Below are 24,100 nucleotides of genomic sequence, written 5' to 3' on the forward strand. Positions count from 1 at the left end.
TCTAAACTTTTCTTCTAGGTAGGTAAAGTGTAGTTACTATCTTCTTAATTGCATTCCGTTGTCTATGACTTCCCTAGAGTGTTATCAGTCAATATATTAGGTGTGGTAAAGCAAACTGAATTGGTTTCCCAGGCTGCCAGGGTGTCCTACTCTCCAACCATTTCACCTAACTCACATTCTTTAGGATGTCAGCTGCTGGTGACAGCTAATTTTCACAACTTGCTATTAGACTCTCCATAAATATATTATCTTTGAAAGGTGATTAAGAAGAGAAATGCATTAATTACCACTTGCAATTATCTAGAAATGCTTTTAAGTGTGTTTGACATAATATATTAACAGTAAAAGGAAAGCAAATGTGTAGATGATAAGCACAGAATACCATTAATTTGAGGAATGTGGTTTTTTTTTTTTTTGGTTTGGGGGAGTGTCATCCAGATCTTGGATAAGGTATGAATTTTGAAGATAACCCTTTATTTTATCAGGATTATAATAAGAGGGTGGCCAAGGCATTTTTGAGGATGTTTTTATGTATAGGACAAAAGAATGGCAAATGGAATACTACTTTGGGGGATTTAGGTAAGCCTGTTGTAGAATAAAAGTGGTTATTAAAATGCCTTATTAAAATGCATATACCAAAGTAAACATTTGGAAAACATTGTATTAGAATATGATGACAAATTAGACGGGAAGAAGAGAGGGGAGTAGTTTCATATATTCAGTATAATGTGTCTAAAATTTCTTTCTACAGTCCTGAAAATTAGAAATTTTTAAATATTCTAAACCACTTATTTCAAATAGTTGCTAATTATGTGTTTATGGTATACATGCATGAATTTGCATATCTATGTATATATATGTCTATGTTCTTGCATATAGACATATACATACATACTGGGATATCTACATAAAGACACACGACTCTGGACGAATTGTTTATTTTATGTATATCCTATTATAGTGTTCTTGACCAGTGCTTGGACAGAAGGATCAGGGAAGCTTAGAAGGGAGGCTATGCAAAAGAACAGTGAAATTGTAAGAGATACGTCAACTCAGTAGAAAGTCTAGTTCACAGAGGAGTGTAGAATTCTCTGTGGGTGACCTCACCTAAGTTGTGTTGCCAAGTGCTTAGGACAGACCTCGAGAGCTAAGTTTGCCATGTGGCAAGCAGTCAAGTTTACTAGGTGGTCTTAATTATTTTCAGAGCTCACTGAACTGCCATCATTTGAAATGTCTTGCCCACTCAAGGAAGGATCAAAAGGCAGAGCACACTGCTCCACCAGAAAACTAAGACTTTTTTGCACTCCTAATCATCACAACACAACATTTTGGAAGAATATTCCATAGTACTTAGAAATGTTTAGCATAGGGTAGAAACAGGAACACACAGATATGGTGCAGAATCATTCTACTCAACCTTCCAAAGCACAACGCCTGTCTCACTCTGAGGCAACACCTTGTAAATCCGTCTGTTTACGGCATTGAGAATGTGTCACATGCATTTGATTCAAATGCACCCGAACTGAGCAAAATCAGTTCAGTGTGCCTACCAAGCCCTGTAAATGGCCTCATGAAAGGCTGTTAGTCTATATGAGACTATGAGTTTGTATATGTGATCCATGGTGGAAATATCTCCTTTGTTAGAAAAATTCCTGCAAACCAATGCCTAGAATGCCTTTCTCTGCCTACTTGAATTCTATCAGCCCTTTGATGTCCAGTGTAATTCTTCCCTTATCTCCATCTTCAACATGTTCTCAGGCCTCCCTTTTCCTCTCCTTTTTCACTTAAAGCTGTCTAGCACTGTTATATAACAATTTTATGGGTCTGTATCTCATTTTTCTTAACAGAGTTTGAACTTCAGAAAAGAATCAATGTTTCTTTTATTTCTTTCAAAGCACTGAACGCACTGCTAAGAACAAACACACTCAACACATGCTTAGAAAAAATGGCTAAGTGTACCAACCAGTGCTTTGCTTATGTCGTCTCATATGTGTCCATATACCAGTCGCACGAGGTAGATGATGCTGTTATCAGGGGAAAACTGGCGTGGGGCGGAGGGCACTGAGCTCAAATCCCAGCCAAGCTGGGACACTTACTCTTTGGGTAAGCTTGGACCTTTATTCCATTAATCCAACCCTCAGTTTCTCATCTCTGAGATAGTTCCTGTCTTGCTGGATTTTGTGGGGGAGAAAATGAGTCGATGGGCATCCATCATGCCTGGTACGCGGCAAGCACTCAGTGTTTGTTAGCTGACACCGCCATTGCTGTTGCTGATCCCATTATACAGGTGAGAACGCTCGGGATCCATAAAGTCTAGTAATCTTCTCCCAAGAGCACACAGCTAGTCTATGGCGGAGCCAGGATCCAAACCCGTGTCTCGCGGATAAGACACAGATCACAGAATTGAACGGCATATAGTCCTATTCAAGAGAGAGAGAGATCTCTTTTTGCCCCTGAGCACAGAGACTCCCCGGCTGACCTGAGCTCTCAGAGGCATCACAGCCCCCGGGGGAGCAGGACTCAGGCTGGAATTCACTGCTGCCTCCTCTCAGGCTGAGTCATAAGCGGGGTTTCGGAAGCCCGACACCAGGGCCCTCACGTTGCGTCTTAAATGCGGGGCTGGTTCCTCTCTTGCTCATTTAGTGGCAAGAACTATTCCCGCTCTTCCCACGTCTCATCATGTGAAGGGAAACGGGCTGGCTTTCTGAGGGGTTTTTGCCTGGAAATATCTAGTTGTTTCTCAACTTTGTAATTTGGAGACGCAGGCACAAAAATCGAAGTCAGTACCACCAGTACTAGGGCTATGAATAATAGTTCCTGTTTATAGAGCTCTTACAATTTGCCATGGTCCCATTACATGTGCTATTGCTAAACACATTGTATGCATTATCTCCTGTAAAACACAGGACAGCCCCATGATGGAGCTAATATGATCTTACTTCATAGCTGTAGCAACTCAGCCTCAAACCATTGCACCCACTTCCACCAGTGTCTCCTTTATAAAAAACAAAACAAAACAAAACAAAACACAGGTGTTTGGAATCATCACTTCCAGGATTAGGATGATTTTAAATTATGTCACCAGTCTCCTTATGGAATTACATTACCTAGTAGTCTAGTAGCCTATAGTCTTTATTTCCAATCTCTGTGCTTAGAATAGCTTCCAACCTCTGCTCCTTTCTTTCAATTTACTCAGTACTGTTTTAGGAAAAGTCAGAGTTCTGACTTTGAGTCAATTTACATTGGTCTTTTTTTTTTTTTTTTTTTTTTAACAACTGTGTTTACTAAGAAAAGGCTTCTCATTCCCCGGATCCCTTTACTGGGAAGTGCTCCTGAGTGCAAGTTTTGATTACAGTTGCCTTGAAGACTAGTTTTGAAATGTCTTTCATTTACTTGAGCAAGAAGTTGGTTGCCCAATCGTACTATCAATCTGAAAACAAGAGGGAAGAAAAGTCAACTTAACCTAACCCAAACAGAGAACATGTTTCCTGGGATGAGAATGTGTCAAAGGCAACCTTGCATGTCCTGACTCCCCTGGGCGATCAGGGTTGTATCATGTGTTATGGGTAAATTATCTATTTTGTAAGTTGGACCAAAGTGTCTTCCTCCAACTAACTGTGAAAGCATTCTTGAAAGCCCATGAAACCTTATTATTCTAATTACCAACACAAGGGGTTGATAAATGAATGATGAGGCCAGGTATCATTGTCATTAAATAGATCTCACTCAATTATTTATCCCTGGGTCTGGGGTTACAGCTCATGGACCTGTGCATATTGTACCAGGGCCGGCTGGAGCTCTGAGACCTGGGGACCGGATTATGGTCTTGGCAGGCAGCTTTTTTTGAATGCAGTTCAAGGGAATGACACACATTTTTCAGTCAGACATTTGGATGGTTCGAAGCCAACAGATATTCCAAGTTTATCCACACAATCTTATTCATGTTATCCGTGTCAAAAAAAAATCCCTTTAAATTATCCAGATGAATACAAATGGGTAGGAAAATGGATTACCTGTAAGAAAACCATGAAGAAGTTGTCTTGCTTTACAGTTTTCGAAGGCTCTACTCTTTATTTACTTGGATTCTGCTATCGGTAATGGGCACTTGAGTGTGATAAGTATCAGTCAGTGCTCCTCTCCATATTGGATATTTTCTTTTTGTATCTTGTTTCTAATAGCACAATGAAAGATGCTGTCTTCTGGGTAAGAAATCTGTTGTTGGAGACGATGGGATTGGGCCGTACTACTTTTTGTTTGTTTGTTTTTCATCCCGAGGTCATGCAGCTCACTACAAAGGTTAGCCTTGAAAATAGTGTGAAAGGATGTTCTCTCAGAGTCGCCTACGTCTTCCCATCTGATGTCCCTTCTTCTAGACCAGCAAGATGCAAGAGTTTTTCCTTATATCCGAAGAGCACCCTATTAGGAATTTCAAGAATCTGTACTTGCTAAAAAAAATTATTCTCTGGCTACTCCATTACCCCTGGCTTTGTCTTAACATCACCCCCACCCCCACAAGACTTCTGATGTGTTGAGTCTAGGATTTATTTTGGCAAGGGTGGGCAGTGGGGAGCAGAAGGAGCTAGAATGGCTCTTCAGGGATCCTTCAGGAATGAAACTAGAGACAGGCCTTTTGGAGAATGGAGGAGGGGGTAAGGCATTAGGAAGAGAAGAAATGTATACCCGAGATTACATGGAGTTGAGTGCGGTCCAGGCTGGTATCTGAAAACCAGCACCAGAATATGCATGTTGAGGGGCACCTGAGTGGCTCAGTCGGTTGAACACCCAACTTTGGCTCAGGTCGTGATCTTGCACTCTGTGAGTTCGAGCCCCATGTCGGGCTCTGTGCTGACAACTCAGAGCCTGGAGCCTGCTTCAGATTCTGTGTCTCCCTCTCTCTCTGTCCCTCCCCCACTCACACTCTGTCTCTGTCTCTCACAAAAATAAATAAACATTAAAAAAAAAAAGAATACATATGTTGAGGGTGGGGGACGGTAGTGCTTTGGAGGGAAGTATGAAACTGTGCCTAGCATCAGGAAAAACTTGGCAATTGAGGAGGCAAACGATAAAACCTTGCTTAGATGGCTCCAGGGAAAATTATACTTATAATAACTGACAAAAAAACCCTATGCACGCCATGGAAATAGGTTCCATTAATTTTGTGATGATTTTAATTTGTTTATAACCCTGACTTCTGTCTCTCTCTCTCTCTCTCTTAAACCTTGCCAGTTTAATGATCCTATTACATAATCATCAGTTTACAAAATTAAAAATCTTGTCAGAAATATGAAGTAGAATAATGGCTGTTTAGAGCAGTCATGTTCTCTAATTGGCCACTCATCTAGAAAGTGATGTAACTCTATAGACCAAACTAAGTATCTAGAGTAGCAAATGCCCATATAAAGTAGGCACTTTACATTTGAAAAACAAATTTTGATTTTACTACCAGGAAGAATTTTTGACTCTCTATTTATATGTTTTACTATAATAGAGTGATGTGATGATTCCTATGTAGACCTGACTTTACGAATTTCAAAGTTCTTGATACCAAATAGTTGAATTGTAGTCAGTTCGGCTGTCATACATTGTATGGGTACCTAAAATCCACCACACTATGCAAAATAGGGCAATGAAAACCACAGGGCTGATAGGAAACCTGGGAATAAGGGAACAATACTCAGGAATATCATCAGTGACACATTAAAAAAGATAGGTATAAAACGGCAGCAACATTTTGCACACGCTAAGTGGTTAAGAAATACAGAAAAGCTACAATAAATGATGGCAGTTTCCTTTGCAAAAGACCTGAAGCTTGCTCGTGGAAGTGGCCTTCAACAGGTTTGCAATTTGGGATGTGGCGTTTGGAGGAAGTTCTTTAAGACCAGCTGTGAATGGCTGCAGCCATAAGGCAGGGGGCGCAGTGAGGTAGCCGGGTGAGGTGTGCACGTTTCGCGAATACGCTAAGTTTAGCTGGATGCAGTTTTTCTGCATTCCCCTCGAGTTTCTTGTAGATACAATCTCGTGTCAGCAAACGCAAAATTTGTGTTATGCTTAAATTCTTCTGTAATGAATCAATCATGTTAGAGCAAATTTTCAGTTTTGAAACAAGTATTAATAGGAGAATCAGGGGCGCCTCAGTGGCTCCGTTGGTTAAGCCTGCGACTACGGTCCAGGTCACGATCTCATGGCTGCTGGGTTCCAGCCTTGCGTCCGTCTCTGTGCTGGCAGCTCCGAGGCTGGAGCCTGCTTCGGATTCTGTGTCTACCTCTCTCTCTGCCCCTCCCCTGCTCACAGAGACAAATCAGAGGCTGGTTGAGAACTCAAGTCAGAGTCAAGTTTAGTTTAGGTCACTTCAACATTTTATAAATGTCAGCGAGGTGCCATACTCACTCCTGCCCTGTCTCCTCTAGAACACATAGTTAAGGCTTAAATGTGGTGCGCTTTCTGATTGCGTGGATATAGAAACCCAGCCATGAGAGCTCAGTTTATACTTTGTGATGTGGCTGCATTAAACATTTTAGGATCTGTAGAGTGTTTTAGAAACCATTATCAAATTAATCTTCATAGCTCTGAGGTCATGTCAAATGGTCAGGCCATTTGACAACGCCAGTCTAGTAACCCTTGTCATTTCCAGGAGACTGTCATAGTTTCCGAGTAGACTCCTGAAGAAGGGTACAATCCCAGCATTTGGGAATGACCTTGTATTTGAGCATTAATTAATATGGAAAATACAATTACCAGATTCTCCCCAATCTGGCAACTATTCCAAGTTATGCCTCTCATCTCCACTTCCAGAAGGTCTAGTTTTATTAAGCATCCTCTTCTGGTCAAAGTAGTGGTCGGTGCTGTGGGAGATACACAAGGACAGGATTTCATCTCTGCCATCAAGGAACTAATTTGGGAGCTCTCTTTGATGCCTACAGTGAATCTTCTCTGTTGCACTTGTGTTTTTATGGCAGAATATGGGTGGGTTCACATGCCCAGGCAATTCAGGAGGCACCACTGTGTAGTTATTGGGTAAGTCAGCAGGTGCATGTTGTGTTTCAATCCCTGGGTATTATAAAATCTTGAGTTTAGAACTGTTACTCAGGAACACCTTACCAAAAAAAAAAATCCTTCACTGACTTTTCATTTTTTTTTTAATTTGCTTTTTTGTGTCAATAATATTCTGTAAAATCTCACGGTCCAGCGGCCTTCCAACCGAAGGACGATGTTGCAGCTATTGAACCATAGTTCAGGTTTGGGTTCTCCTGGGTTATGCCCTCTGCTGTCCCGAAAAGTCAAGACAAACCTGGGCCACCTCTATTTTTAAAAGTTTTTCGTATATCAAACAAACAGCAATAGCAAAATTGGCCAACCAAGTTTATAAAATTATAGTATATTTAACATTCTCCATTTTTGTGAACTGATGCTTTTCTACACACACACACACACACACACACATACAGAGAGACCTGAGTGTGACTACTGAAAGGTATAACTATTTGGGAATAATATTAAAGTTTATCTTTGAGGCCCTTTCTGAATGTGAGGCCAAAAGTACTCCTTCCCTTTCTCTCCTTCCCTCAACCCAATTTGCTGTACATAACATTTTTGTTTCAACTCATAATTGGTTTTATGAGATTAAATACCAGGTCAGTAACTGTGCTCCATGTCAGTTTGTCCTAAACTCTTTGCCTTATTTTACAAAAGGAACCCTTTAAAAAGAAGAAGAGAAAATATTTTAAAGTAAACATTCTGACTGCCAGAAGCTGAAGTCAACTTTGGATTCAATTTTATATGTGGTGGAAATGAAAAGAGCTAGAGTTCTCGATTTTGACACTGAGCATAAATTCCTTGCTTTTTGATGACTCCAGCTGATTAATAAGTGAGACTAAAATATCTTATTCTTCCTGGCCGGAATTAAAAAGCTTAAACATCTATTATGAGTCCGGAGCTTGAAATAGAGCTTAAATTCATGTGCTAAGGGTCTGGAAGAAATAAGGCTACAAACCTGATAAAATGAAATGTCCACTACCTCTATTCTATGCATCTCAACCTATACCCCATTCCCTCTTACCCCTTATTTTGTTTTATTTTCTCAGGGAAGCAAAAAAATTTGTGAGTGAAAATGAAGGAGCCCTTGGGAAAGGAAAAGGAAAGCGGTGGTTTGCGTTTAAGATGATGATGGCTAAGGTAAGCATTTTCACAACTCAGTTTGGTCGATGTTGTATATTCTCGGTGGCGACCTCTCAAATGAAATGGTGATTTATGGCAAAAAGACTTACCTGTGTGATTTTATCACTCTGAAATGGCAAAGATTGTGCCCCTTTCACTTCCATTCCCTGGTAGTTAAGGGGTTCTGGGTCAAAGTTTGTTGCTCTACAAGTTTCAGGGCCATACAGCTACCAGGAACATTAACTATAAATTGAATAGAATATGAAAAAAGCCCCAAATGATACAGTAATATAAACATAGATCCTTGGAAAAGATAGAAGAGAAACTAACATTTCATTAGTATTTACTTATGCCAAGCACTGAATCGAATCCCTCTATGAAGGTACCATATTTAATTCTCAAAGCAAAATAGGTATGTAGGTATTATTATCCCCTCTTTATAATTGTTATACCACTTGTAAGCTAAATTCATTTCCATAAAGATGAGGTTTTGTGAATAAAATTCACACCTTAAATATGAAATATAGATTTATGATATATATCAGGGAGTAATAAGTCTGTCTTTATAATTTAAATGAATGGAATCATAATATTTATGCTTTTGTTTCTGGCTTCTTTGACGCAATATTATATTCATGAGACACATCTGTGTTGTGGTAGTTGTTCATTTTTATCGATGTGTTGTATTCCATTGTATGAAGGTACCACTATTTACTCATCTGTTCTATTGTAGATGGATATTTGGGCTCTTTCTAGGTTGGGTAACCTTTTGAACTTCAGACTTGTCTCATACTGTTATTTGGGCTCTATTGCACCTGTCCATCTCACACATTATCCCAGCGTTGTGTGCACATATGCAAAGTTAGCTTCCCTGTTCCCCTTCTTCCTTGTGGTCCTCTTGAACATGGATGGCCCAACATTGTGGAGTAAAATGGAAGGAAGGTCTTTTATAAAACTAATGTAGGGGGGGCCTGGGTGGCTCAGTCGGTTAAGCATCTGACTCTTGATTTCGGCTCACGTCATGATCTCATGGTTCGTGGAACCCAGCCCCACATCGGGCTCTGCATTGACAGTGTGGAGCCTGCTTGGGATTCTCTCTCTTCCTCTCTCTCTCCCTCTCCCCTGCACTCTCTCTCTTTCTCTCTCAAAACAAATAAACTTTTAAAAAAGCTAATGTATGATTCTTTTTCTTCTTCCCTTTCCTATGATACCATGACTTTCCATTTGGTTAGTTGCTCTACCTCTCCCAGAATAAAAAGTGTCCCATGTCATAACACTTCCCATCCTGTATCGAAATTACTTGTTTAGGTACAGCTTACTCTAATAGTCCCAGAAGCCCTTCAAGGCAGGAACGATGTCTTATTCATAGTTCATTAATTTCTTCATGCAACAAGTATTTAATTAAACATATACAATTTGCCAGTCAACTTAGTAGGTGCTACCCCAGTCCCTGCTCCCTTATTGTCTGGAAGAATAAACAGATCTTTCTCAGCATATTTTTTATAAAATAGGGGGTCCATAAAAGTTTTTTTAATTGAATTGGTGTGAAGGTGGGTGGGGAACAGAGAAGCAAGTGAATCCTACTGGTTTTTATTTCTTTTTACAAAAAACGTTATGTGGCACCAGAGAGATCTTTCCAAGTTCATTGTCTTGTGATATTTGGGGATGGGGTGGAGGATAAAACATCTTGACAAACAAGAGGCTGGGTTTTATTGTTCTATTTGGCTTTCTTTTCAGAAATGGGCGAAATTTCTTCGTGATTTTGAAAACTTCAAAGCTGCTTGTGTCCCGTGGGAAAACAAAATCAAAGCAATTGAAAGTAAGTGCTCATGAGATCTCATTAGATGGGAAGGTTGTTTCATAAGCTTATCAGATGTATTTCTCGGTTTCTGTACTATTGGAAAGATTAAAAAAAAGAAAACAAACAAACAAAAGTTATCATTTTTAACATTCTTTTTGTTTACTGTGAAAATTTGTTAGTACTCACCAGTCACAGCCCTGGAGACTCCACTCTCCCTTCGTATATTAGACCAAAATATTCTCATTCTGACCTTGTGTTCTCTCCTATACAGGGAAGTCAATATTGTGCACAATGACACTGAGTCATATATATCATTGGGAAGGCAGTGATTTTATTTTGGCAATGAACATGACATCGAAAATATATATTCTTATGAGATTTAGACAATAATCAAATTGAACAATGTCTACAAAGACTGAAGAAATCTTAAAGCCTCATTTTCACATCTGAAGTAGAATAAGTTAATCACATCACCATCCAGGAATTTGTTATGTGAATACCATTACGTTATTGTGCCTTCATTTTATACAGTATTCACAGGGTACAGAGAAGTCAGGAGAATATACTTGATCAAAAGCCTATTTAGAACAGTGCTCTAGACTTGGAATAAAGCCAATAAAATTTTTAAATATTGTAAATGTAATAAATAATGTTTTTAAATAAGAAAGAATATAATACAGAATATAAAGAAAAAGGGTCATATTTAAAACGAGGGTGAGCATAATCTTGCCATGTTTTGGTTTCTAAGAGTTTCGACTAGGATCTGAATTTCCTCCCTGAGTTTTCAGACTGAGAAGCAGATTTTCCTGCTGGTTAAACTTGGCCTTGCATAATTAAAATGGAGGCTCCACAGGGAGATAACACAGTTGATGGATAGTTCATGGACATGATTGGGCATGTTTTAGGAGTGCCTGTCCTCGGTCCTCTGTCTCTCATTATCAAGTGGCAATGAATTAAAAACACATCAGCTAATTAATCACACTTCCTCCCACATATTCCTGTATGATCACATTATTACTTTATTTTCTTCCTTAACACTTACTATCTAAAATACCGTATTTTAGGGGCGCCTGGGTAGTTCAGTCGGTTGAGCATCTGACTTTGGCTCAGGTCATGATCTCACAGTTTGTGGGTTCGAGCCCCACATCAGGCTCTGTGCTGATGGCTCAGGCCTTGGAGCCTGCTTTGGATTCTGTGTCTCCCTCTCTCTCTGCCCCTGCCCTGCTCACACTCTGTCTGTCTCCATCTCAAAAATAAATAAACATTTTAAAAAAGGCTCTAAAAAACTATGAATGTGATTTCTTTTTAAATACATCTTAACAGGGGCACCTGGGTGACTCAGTCGGTTGAACCTCCGACTTCAGCTCAGGTCATGATCTCACAGTTCGTGGGATCGAGCCCCACATCAGGCTCTGTGCTGATAGCTCGGAGTCCGGACCCTGCTTTGGATTCTGTGTCTCCCTCTCTCTGCCCCTCCCCGGCTCATGCTTCGTCTCAATCTGTTTCTCAAAAATAAATAACTGTTAAAAAATTTTTTTAAATACTGTATTTTAATTTTAATTTTTTTTAATGTTTATTTTTGATAGAGAGAGAGAGAGAGACAGAGACAGAGTGTGAGTGGGGGAGGGGCAGAGAGAGAGGGAGACACAGAAGCTGAAGCAGGTTCCAGGCTCCGAGCTGTCAGCACAGAGCCCGATGGGGGGCTTGAACTCACGTACGGTAAAATCATGACCTGAGCCGAAGTGAGACGCTCAACTGACTGAGCCACCCAGGCATGCCTTAAATTTAATTTTTAACTGTCATTTCATTTCATTTCATTTCATTTCATTTCATTTCATTTCATTTCATTTCGTGCTTATTTCTTCGAATAGACATGAGAGAAGAGGTTTGGTTCTCTTCCTCCTGGATTGCCAGACCTAGAATTTGACTGTAATAAATACGTGTTGAATAAAATGAAAGAGTAGACATTCCTCACATGTCTACCATTCTAGGAAGTGGAAAAAGGAATTTAGACACGTCAGAAAAGAACAGACATCACGGAATCCTTAGGTTTCAAGTGTGCAGCTGAAATACGCTCCCCTGAGAGGTATGGAGGAACAGAAAGACATTTGGAACATGAAGATCTTGATACAATTTGTGTGGAAAGAACTCTGGGTTCTGCTCTTGCTTTGCTACAGATTAGCTGTTCTGCTCCTCGGTGGTCATGTAATCTCTCTGGGCCTCAGTCCCATTCACCTGTGAGATGATAGGGTTGAATCTTGACCAGTTTTGAGATGTATCCCCATACATTTGTAAGAATGATCATTAAAATATGTACATTTGCACATATTTTATTTCGAAGGTACACTAGAGCAGTTCTAACTTGTCTCAATAACAATGTCATGCCCGCTTGCATTGCAGTAGCCTATCTTGAGGAGGCCAGAAACAGATGGGATTATTTTTATTGCCAGAATTTCACACAAGAATGAGTTACATATATGGCCACCATCTATCATGTGTGTTACTGTGGGGAAGACAGATTGAGGGCCACTCAGTTATACTCTTAGTTATTTTCCTTCCTCTCTTCTTCCTCCAGAAAATTTGGAACAGTCAGCTGGATGATGTCAAGCACATTACTTTCTCTTCCTTATGCAATTTATGATTTGATTAGGTTGCCCTGATTTCTTCACCTTTCATGGTGCTATGCCTCCCTGTGAAGAACTGACCCTCATTTTCTAGTCTATCAACAATTGCCACAACCACTGCCCTTTGAGCATCACTCAGATACTCCGCAGACATTTCATATACTCTTTACCATGCATGCAATGTGCACATTAACCTAACTGTGCCAGAATTAGTCACTAGAGGAGCTGAAATGCAAGGTGAAGTCTGTCTGGGTCCAAAGCTTGTGGTTTCCTCAATGTGGCTTGCTCATTTATCACTTTACAGAACATTTTATAAACTTTTTCTTTGGCAACAGTTCCCAGAGTGGATTCTACCAGGGCAATGGCAGGGTGGGTAGTTACAGAATTTCTTGATCATTATCCTACTTGGGGAATTATTTTCCATTTTCTCATGCATTTAGTTTTGAATGAGCTATTTATTTAATTGTATACTTCATCTTCTATAAGATGCTTAATGCATTATGATCATAATGATAATCATAAATACACCATAGACTCTGGGGCTATTATGTTAGTTGAAAAGTATGAAACCTCTCTAAGACTGTACTAGCAAAGTCCTTGGGTCGTAGTAACCATCCCATAGAAAGTACCCTACCAAAGATGGGGAAGCATGTATCTGCGATGGTCTTTGAAACTTAACTAAATGGAAAGTGGAAAAGAGATGGGAAAGGCAATCATGTTCCAACCTTTTCTAAAGGTTGAGGTCCTTTTGCCCCTTACTGGCTCCAGATAATACAGATCAAATTTGCCACATTTAATTTTCCTAGACCAATTTGAAAGAAACTATGCTTTTTGTCCTAGCCCAACAAGATGATATGTATATTGTACTCATGCAGCAGGTGATTTAATTGGTCTTTTCCCATTTAGAAATGCTCATATTTGTCTGCCTGTCTTATTACCTAACTGTTCAAGAGGAAATTATCCATGATGACAGACTACAAATTGCTTTGCCTTAATAATAAATAACCAGAGGGAGAGGTGAAACTTTAACCTGAATTTAAAAGAAATGCAAGAAAATTCAGCAACCAGAATATTGCATAAGCTTAAAAGGTCTCACTTGAATACATACCAAGGACTCTGTTTTAATACATGAATAATTCATTATGGAAACAGGATTTATTAGTTAGATTAAGGAAAAAAAGAACAGGTCATTTCTGGGCACAATCCAAATTTATGAATGTGCATGGCCTTGGCTGATTCATGGATATTGCCTATATTCTTTCAGACATACATGCACATGGCATAATTATTCCATATATTATAGTTTTAAAAAGATAATTTGATTATGATTCTACCTGACGAGCAATATAGCACTGTGGTTAAAAGAGATCTAGATTTAGAGTCAAACACCTAGGAATCAAGGCTGCCTGGTTTAGAACTCTGGCTCCATCATTTTCTACCTACAGAACTACCCACATGACCCCAGTTTCATCATTTCCTAGCTGTGTAACCCACGGGCTTAAGTCTCTGTAAGATGAGAGTACAGTATTTCTCCTCTTGCAGGAATTCGATGACGAAATGAATTAATACACAAGATCAAGACAGATGTCTGAAACAAACATTCATTACATATCAGCTGTTACTATCATTAGTCAAGTTTTGGTTCAGTCCAATGCTTATGTTTAATTTTGGAGTTCTCCATCCACACAGTGGGCCTAATAACACTTAACCTTATTGGGTTCTAGAGGTAGTTAAACGAGTTGATGCCAAAGTTTTCAGTATGCATAATTGACCAGCGAGATATGCCAGCTGTTGTTATTGTTGTTGTTGTTGTTGTTATTGTTGTTGTTGTTGTTATCATTACCACTACTACTACCTATTCTTGTTCTTTACAATTTTATCTAAGAGACTAAGCACATGGGAATGGATGTTCTTTCCAATTATCTTTTAGCTACACTATAGTCAGGTTTCTCTCTTTAGTAAATGGCAGATTTAGTCCCAATCAGGGGACCATTAGCCGTGGGTGCTAATGAGTAGAGCAAAACTGTGTAAGAAGGGAAGTAGGAAAGGAAGAAGGGGAGGAAAGAAGGAAGGGAAGGAGGAAGGGAAGAAGGCCCCGAGGGAGGGAGGGAGGGAGGGAGAGAAGGAGGAAAGCATGAGTCAGCATCCCATGCTTGGGATTCTATACCAGAAGATCTCATGTGTGTTTCAGGGAAAAGCTTACTCCAGGTACCTAGAGACAAAGTTTCTTCTCCAATTAATGAGTAACTATAATGACTAGCAAGCTGGAAGTCTACTGCCTTCAATAAAACATGACAAGTGAACCTGGCTGAGGCAGTCCTTGGGCAATTGTTACCAGAGAACATAGATAACAGCCATGAAATGATATGAAATCACTGGGAGCCAGGTGGATGATCAGATGTCCTGGGAGGGGCAGATCTGCTTAGCCTTTCTGCAGATGGACCAGCGCATCTGGTTACAGCACCTGCGGGCGTGTTTAGCAAAACCACATGCTTTCAGAAATCCTGTAGAACTCTGTATCCCTCTACAAAGTGAAATGAATCCAAAGATTCAGATTTCAAAATCATTGTGTTTTTTTAAAAACGTTCATTTAACCATTGACTTTTTTAAAGTTTCTATAAAAATTGCCTCTGTGTTGTGGGAATAGGCAAGGTGGCACCTAAAGAATATTCTAAGTTCCAGAAATAGCAGCATGACTCTCATGTGATCTCAGCCTCATGTTACTAAGCAGAGGCTGGAATTTGCTTCAGAGCAGCCTCCTTCCTTCTGCAATAATGTTTCCCCACCAGTAATGTTGCAAAGCCAGAGGGCCAAGAAAAGCTTTGGTCACTGGAGGTATTTTGCTGAATGAGTCAGGAAAAAGGGCCCGATGCAGTGGGGGTGACTGCCAGTGTTCATTGTTTCTTCTTGGGCAACCAAAAATGGGAATTGGGAAGATTAAGGAAACTAGTAACTTAACGTTGAACCTTAAGTGGTAAAGAAAAGTCTGGCTTTTGTTAATTGGTGAAATCTCAACGTGAGACCTTAAATTCCTGTTCTTTCTTCCTCTTCCATTCTCTGTTGCAAGATCATGTTTTTTATTTTTTTCTCAGCAAATACGATTTGGACAGATCACTATCCACGGTGGCGCACAAGTGTCGATGGCACATTCTTGCCTGTCCCTTCCCAATTCATTTCCCAAAGTGGAGAAGACTTCTTAAACGTCACGGTCCCCCCACCGCCACCCCACTCCAGCTGCTTAACACCTGTTGGTGACTTCTCATCACATTTGAAATAAAAGCCTCACTTTCTACCTTGCCTTAAGAGGTCCTACGCAGTGTGGGTTGGCTTGTCTCTCTGTCCTCATCTGTCACCAATTTCCCTTGTTCATTGGGCTCCAACTACACAGTCCTCTGCTTTGTTCCTCAATTGTCCCGAGCTCTTGCCTGCCTCCGGATATTTGTTCTGGCTCTTTCCTCTGCTTGAGTGGCTCTTCCCCAGCCTGGGCATTGTGCCTCTTCCTCCAACTTCAGACCAAGGCTCGAATGCTACCCTCTTTGATATACCTTCCTCAATGAACTTATTGAAAGCAACCCTCTTGATATTGTATAATCAGGACCTATCTGGTTATAATAATTACATATATGTAATTGTTACAAAAATATAATCATATGTAATCTTATATATCATATATAATACATACATATCATATAAATGATGCATGCATACATGCTATACCACACATAATATATATGCATTAATCAATGTATAAAGTGAATATACATATATGTGATATATAATATACATGCTATTCACACATGATATGATGTATAATATAACATATAACATATTATGATAAATACATATATTTAATTAATGTATTTAGTTTTTAAATTCCTGCATTTTTGTTGTTTTCATACCTCACTAAAATGTAAGTTGTATTAGGGCAGCAACCCTATCTATGACATTGTGCTTCACATCTAAAGTAATTCCTGGCAGAAGATGCTTTATTTTATTTATTTATTTTTTAAGTTTATTTATTTATTTTGAGAAAGAGAGCACACGAGCAGGGAAGGGGCAGAGAGAGAGAGGGGAGAGAGAAAGTCCCGAGCCATCTCCATGTTGTGAGCACAGAGCCCAACGTGAGGTTCCATCTCAGGATCCGTGAGATCATGACCAGAGCTGCAACCCAAGAGTCGGATGCTTAACCAACTGAGCCACCCCAGGAGCCCCAGAAGATACTTTAAATATGTGAGGAGTGAGTGAATGGCCTTCAGCTTCTCTGCTGTACCTAAAAAATGCCAGTTAAGTCAGACAAATAGCACGGGGCGGTCTGTTAGGACAGCTGTCCAGAAAGGGTGTGGTAAACATTTTTGAGAAGAGCCTTGTTGGCTGACAGGAAGGAGGCAGAAGGGCAGTGATGATCATGATAATGGCGGAAAACTGCTGGCCAGGTACTGCAGCAACCACCTTACAGCTATTTGCTCACACAACTGTACTACCTCCAGGCATGAAATGGGCTCTTCAAGGAGCACTTCTAGCTGCTAAGCACAAGGCAGCTTTCCCTCGGATGGACTCTAAAGGCATAGGTCACAGTCATTCTACACAACGGCAACTACACAGTAGAGAGCACTTCCATCGCCATTAACTTTCCCTCTTCCAGGATAGAAACAGGAGGACGCCAGAGACTGTCGATATCATGTCCACGTGAAAAGAACCCAAGTGTCGCCAGGAGCAGATCTCTTATGGAAAGCACCAAGACAGTGGCTTTTGTTTCCTTTTGATTCTGACCTGTCTCTCAATCTTTTAACTTTTCTTTTTGGTAGGTCAGTTTGGCTCATCGGTGGCCTCATACTTCCTCTTCTTGAGATGGATGTATGGAGTAAATATGGTTCTCTTTATCTTGACATTCAGCCTCATCATGTTGCCAGAGGTAAGATTCTGACTTCCGGGTTGCAAAAAATTGGCTGGAACAAGTTTCTCCTGTCCTAGAAAATTTCTTTCCTCTTCTGAAAAATAGAATGATTAACTGGCCGTATCCACTCTGAGAGCTGTAGCCCACGTAACAAGGTTAATCTTCAAAATGGTGCCCGCGGGCCGAAGATCCTACTCATTGCTCCAAAGGGTACATGAGCTTCCTGAAATCATATATAAAATGTAGTGTGTCTGTTTAAATGTACATTTTTATATGGAAGGGTTCATGGCTTCTATCAGATTCCCAAGGTGGTCCCTGTGTTCAAATGTTAATTGCTCAAAAGGAAAGCTTTGACACCTTGTGAATTGTATTTATTTATTTTGCCAAGTTTGCTTGAAAAGAAATACTCCTTAATGCATCTGTCTTTTCTATTTGAAGAAACACAACATGAGCAGTTTTCTTCCACACGTAAAGTAAGATAACCCAGGCACACACACACACGCACACATGCACAGTGGGGTGGGGTCTTTTAGGATCAAAGTCAGAGAGGAGAGTAAAGCAGATAGTGGGCCCAGAGTGAAGAAGGAGGCAAAGCCCTGAGCTGATGCGGGGAAAAGAGTCAATCAACTAAGGCCAACAAACAAAACTGAGGTTGGAGTCTTTAGTCATAAGAGGTTAGATGGCTCTGATCTTTGGATGCTTACTTATCACACAGAAGTCAGTTTAGGCTTTATTCGGGCTACAGAGGGTCTCTTAGGTGCCATTATTTCAAAGCCAACTTGTTCAGAACAGTATTGCCGACAGCCAAAACTAAGCGTTTTGAGTGATTTTTTATTTCCACGTTTTTTTTTAAATATGAAATTTATTGTCATATTGGTTTCCATACAACACCCAGTGCTCATCCTAACAGGTACCCTCCTTAATACCCATCACCCACCCTGCCCTCCCTCCCACCCCCAATCAACCCTCAGATTGTTAGGTTAGAGCACTGGTCTCGAATCCCCATGGTTTTAAATCAGGGCCAGCTTCTGCATTGAGCCTCCCCATGGGCATAACAATCCCAATAGTGCTTTACATTCATGAAGAATTTTGCTTTTAATAGTGCAAAACACTTTCATTTTTTTTACTTGCTGAGCCTCACAACAAATGTAAGAAGTAGACTACAGAAGCATTTTCTTTCCCCTTTAAAAATGTGGAAACAGAGTCACGGGTTGCTTATTGGGCTTAACCGATATCTGAGAGTGAGGGTTTTTTTTCAAGTCGTTCTGGGACTGGGATCATGATTCTATTTTTTGTCCCAAGATTTTGCCTCCCAATCCACTACTTTTATAATCCCTGAGATAATTCGGAGCATTCTACAGCTATGTGGCTCTTAGAAGTCAGTAGACATAGATCAGAAGTCTGGCGAGTCCATTTCTCAAGTGAAAACTTTCAGGCGATAGAGCAGAATGTATGTATTTCATCTATTTCAGATTAACCCCAGCTTTATTTCTGCTCATGTCTCTAAGGAAACTTGAAACTCCATCACTGGCTATTATGACACTCCTTAGTGTCAGACTCGGGGCATACGTGGAGTTTTATCAACGGCACTTACTCTTTCCCCTACAGCACACAGCCTCCGTGGAAATGAAAGGTTATGGCTGATTTGTTCCAACTATATGAAATTACAGAATGCCCGGTGTATAGTGGAGGGAGTTAATACGTGTTTGATTGGATGTATTCCTAGAACTAAGAAGCATATTGTCTTTGGATGCTTTCTTATAGGTTTGTGTTAGATGCTGTGAGGGGCATCCTGTTTTCTGGGCATTGGTTACCAGCTCCAGCAAAAGAACAAAAGAGGATAGAAACCTCATGTGCTAGCTTTACAGAACCGCCAGAGGCCAAGACTGGTCCCCTCCTGGCAATGAGGCTCCATTCTTCAGCAGCCTCCAGCCCACAGACTCATTCAGCCTTCCTTTGATTCAAATGCCCTTTCGCCCAAAGGGCCAAGCCTGAGACCTTAATCTCCTTTGTTCTCTGTGGCCCTCAACTTTGGAGTGAGACAGGGTAGGACCCACCTTCTGCTCTGTTCAGTCCTAGGAAGCCAAGAAGCTTCCATGGAAGCTGTGCAGCCTATGTGGAGGGTAGGAGTAGGGGCTGACTTCCATAAAGCTGCACACTCAGGCGTCCAGTCACATTCATCCTCCATCCCCAGCCCCAGGGAAGAAATTTTCATATCCCATAAGAAGCAGCATCTGCTTGGCAAGCCTTGTGCCTGCCCTAGCGGGGTGCTTTTACCAGTTCTCACCAAGAAATCTGCCAGGACCCTATTCTTGTCCCCTTGCTGGCTGGCTCGGCCCCTAAAAATTCCTCTTTGAATCTGGTAGCATAAGATCAGGGGAGCAAACCTGAATTAGTGGTAAAGCAGATATAATCAGAGGACCCATCTTTCCTCCCATTTGACCCTCTCAAATTGTATAGGTGATTCCCTTGAGTCTTCTCTTTCTTAACATGAAGGAGAGAATCTCCCACCACCCCCAACCCTAAGAAGCAGCCCCACATGAAGATGTGGGTAGTATGGTTTGTCTGAACACTATAGTTCCCCCAAAGGCCTCTTTTCTCCTCTCCAGACCTCCCCTAAAGGAGACCAGTTTGGAGGTGGTGGTGGGTCGTAGGGCTTCTCAGCAAGCCTTCTGGGCATTGTGGTTGGCCCGACTGCTGGTGGTCCACTGAACTTAGAAGGAAGGGTTCCTAGCACTCCCTTTGTTCTTAACTCTGGATTTAGTAGTCAATTCCCAGAAAATGGGACCCCATGTGGAGATCCACAGAGTCTCCATGAAAAAGTTTCAGAAGTGCTTTTAAACAAAACCATTTGTGATCACATGTGTGGCTCAGACTTTGTTTCCAATTATTAACTGCTTTCTTTGCTTCTCTATACAGTACCTCTGGGGTTTGCCATATGGCAGTTTACCTAGGAAAACAGTTCCCAGAGCTGAAGAGGCATCTGCGGCAAACTTCGGTGTGTTGTACGACTTCAACGTAAGTGTCTCCACATAGCTGTGTTAGTAGGAGGATGGATTTGTCCTTACTCTCTGAAGCCCCATGGCCTCCTCTTCTGGGGTAGACGAAGGTCTTAAGAGATATGTCCCTGTCCCTTGTTAAAAAAAAATAAGAAAGGAAGGAAGGAAGGAAGGAAGGAAGGAAGGAAGGGGGAAAAAGAGAAAGGAGGAAAGGGAGGGAGGGGGGTGGGAGGAATGAGAGGAAAGAAGGAAGGGAGAGAAAGAAAAAAAAGAATAGGTTTAATAATATGATAATATGATTAAATGGGAATATAGATGACTGAATGAAGGTGAGCTCAGAGTTCAAAGACTTGAAACAAATATCTTTATCTCTGGCTTTGGAAAAGAACAAAGGAAGAATTTGCAAATGTGCTTTTTGAAAAATCTCATAGGATTCTTAGGGAATTAGAGCTTTGCTTCGTAAACAAGTCTATTTAGTATTATTCAATAGTCAATTCCAGACACAGCGAAATATTAAATACTGAACAGTACTAAATATTAACTGATAAATAATACTAAAATGAGTACCACACGATTGTGGTACCTGTATGAGCATGACTCCACTATAGTATGGGAGTAAGTTTCACTCTTTCAGCTGCCCTGGGTGAGGATTATTGTTACGGCAGAGATTCATTTTTACCCATTGAAAAAATCATGTCAAGAGTTTGAGTCAAGTCTGTGGCAATTATTAAATTTCACACATTTCTTTTCTAAATAGTGACCAGATTGGAGATGGTTGGAAGTGTAGAAGATAAGAAAGTAGCAAGGTGGAGATTGGGGAATTGATAATTCAAGGAATTTTTGGACAGTGGCAAATGAGGACAAGCTTTTATGTAACCTGGGGAATAAAGGAGGAGAGAAAAACAATGAACACTCTTCATGTTCATAGTGCTGATAGGTATATTTCACAGATATTTTGAATTCTGTCCTCAAACTCCCTAAATTATGAGCTTCCTAAAGAGGGGATCCTATCTATTACACCTTCTTTGAAGCCCTTAATATGATACCCAACCAATAAAGTCTTCGTGAATCTTCTTGACTGACAACCCCAAGTAGAGGGATGATCTGTAGAGCCCTGGAACCATAGAAATTAATTACGTGAGCATTACCAGAAAATGTAAACTTTAAGAAAGGTTCCCAGTCTCTGAGTAAGCACTAGAAATAAGCATAAGGCTTATAAGCATCAGCAGGCCCAACTTTGTGGCATTTGGAATCTCCGATCATCCTTGTCAGTTGGACTTTTCATTTTCAATTCAGCGCTCATTTCTGGAATATAAACATGCACTGGTTTTACAAAGATAAATGTGACATGCTTCTCGGCCTCAGGGTACTCACGATAATAGAAGATAGTTGGTCAACCAGTATACCACATGTTGTGTGTTAAGTTAGCAAAATGGAAAAAAGAAAAAGACAACGGGGGGGGCCCCAAGGAAGTGATTGCTAGTTTTGCTTGGCAAGGTCTAGGATTTATGAAGGATATGGCATCTGAGTTAGATTTTACTTCTTCTTGTGTATTTCTCCTTTCTGTTACCCTCCGTCTCTCTTCCTCCCTCTCTCTAGATTTCAAATCGTTTCTTATTGTGTTCTCTTGAATCTGCTTTTCCTTCCCATTCTCATCTTCTGATTAGCAAGATAATAAACTTCCGGTCTGGTTAGTAAGAGCCCAAACTAATAATATCATTGGCATGTTCTGATGTTTTAATCAAACCAGAGAAAAGAAGAACTGAAAGTCTGAACAAAAGCGTGTTTTGTTTGTGAACAAATATTCAATGAAGTTGAAACACTTTTAAATTTGTCAACTAACTGAAACAAAAAATGTTGGGGGGAAAAAGTCCATTAGCGACGTGAAAGAGATTGATCAGCTGATTGGAAGACAAAGAGGAATGTGGTTCTGAGGGTCAAACCAGAAGCTCTAACAGGTGAATACAGGAAAAGGCCAGGGGAGAGGGTTTGGGCAACACATAGGTTCGCCAAGATTTTCTTACTGCCCTTGACAGCTGTCTCATTTTCAGTTTGGTGAAGTGCAATTTAGCAGCGGATAGAGGAAGACAGAAACCAGAGTATCCTATGATACTCATTTTCCTTTATAATCTAGGCCTGCCTGAAAACAGTTCTAAAGCAATAAGAGAATAGATTTAAAAAAGAGAGAGAGAATATAAACGGCCAAGAAAAAATATGAAAAGCCATTAAAGTGGCGTTATTCATTTGCAGCTTTTCTTAATTTTTCTGCGTATGGTAACCACTCAGTTATTTGGCATGTATCATAAAATAAGGGATTTAAAATTTTTCTTACTTTGTTTAATGTTTATTTATGTTTGAGAGAGAGAGAGGGCAGGGGAGGGGCAGAGAGAGAGGGAGAGAGAGGATCTGAAGTGGGCTCCATGATGACAGCAGAGAGCCCATGTGGGGCTTACACTCACGAACCGTAGGATCATGACTTGAACTGAAGTTGGACCCCCTTAACCGAATGAGCCACCCAGGTACTCCCCACATAAGAGATTTTTAGAGATACAAGTGCTTTTAGACCTCTTCAGTCCCATGTTTCACATTATAAAGTTAGGGAAACTTTGAGTTATAGAAGCCTACTCAGGGTCTTATAGCTATTGAGTGGTTCCAAAAAACTAATTTTCCTGCATTGATTTCCAACAGCATTCTCACTTACTGTTTCTAGAACACAGATCGACTCCTTTCAGTGCCATAGCTATCTCACTGGGGAGGAGTTGAAACAGTTGGATCCCATTTTCACTTTTCATAATAAATATAATTCCCAAATTAGCTTCTTAAGTAGAATAGTAGGTTCAATATTTACTCTTGCCCGAATTCTTTACTTGGTCCTCTGAACAATAGAGGTGCCCTCTCTGTATTATAAGATGATCTTCCTGGACAGCACAGTGTTCCATCTATCATGGCACCATGGAGGAAACCATCAACAAAATATCCTTGAGATTCCCTGAAAACTCAGAATTCTGCACTTCCAAAGAGCCCAGAGACGCAAGGAGGAAAAAAGACGTGTTTCAGGACTAAGGCAGAGTTAACAAATGCCCGAATGGTCTGATTAAGCCATGGGTTTGTCGCATCTAAGAAGCTTAGTGTGACCGCTTAGCTAAACAATTCCATATAGATGCAGGTGAAGAGAAACAGAAAAAGATTGATAGAATGCTGGGACAGAGATGCAAGCATGACCTCTTGTGGTAGAGGAGCTTATAGGATGGGAAGTGGGGTGGAGGTGGGGCAGTGGAGTTTCAGGTTGGAACCTTGGAACTTCCCTCCGGACCCTCCCCACTGAAGTATCTCCCTGGAGCTCAGTGCTCTGTCATTTGTAAACACATGTCATAACTCATCCACATTCACTTTAATAGGAGACAAATGCCATTTGGTATTTGCAAAGGTCAGCCAGTCTGACAGCTTTTCAAAGCCGTGCTTTACAAAGCACCATATTTTCGAGGCTTGTACTGAGTACCTAGTGGCGGGTCTTACCAACCTAGAGGGAAATATATTTTCTTAAAATAGTAAGAAATAGGGAGATTGTCTAATATGCGTGTTATGGATCGAATCAGCAGAAATGATATGATTTGAAGCAACAGAATTG

The 24,100-nt window shown here is 40.5% G+C and overlaps 1 protein-coding gene across 1 annotated transcript in view; it reads left to right on the forward strand.

The window, feature by feature from the left end:
- TMC1 (transmembrane channel like 1) overlaps window positions 1-24,100 on the forward strand; it is a 168,128-nt gene that overhangs the window by 88,393 nt on the left and 55,635 nt on the right. Inside the window, exons 5-8 of the mRNA XM_043566852.1 lie at window positions 8,082-8,172; window positions 9,892-9,973; window positions 17,385-17,491; window positions 20,393-20,491. Of these exons, the coding sequence (XP_043422787.1) occupies window positions 8,082-8,172; window positions 9,892-9,973; window positions 17,385-17,491; window positions 20,393-20,491 (379 nt within the window). The remainder of the gene's footprint in view (window positions 1-8,081; window positions 8,173-9,891; window positions 9,974-17,384; window positions 17,492-20,392; window positions 20,492-24,100) is intronic.

This window comes from Prionailurus bengalensis, chromosome D4 (genome assembly GCF_016509475.1).
Source record: "Prionailurus bengalensis isolate Pbe53 chromosome D4, Fcat_Pben_1.1_paternal_pri, whole genome shotgun sequence".
NCBI lineage: Eukaryota > Metazoa > Chordata > Mammalia > Carnivora > Felidae > Prionailurus > Prionailurus bengalensis.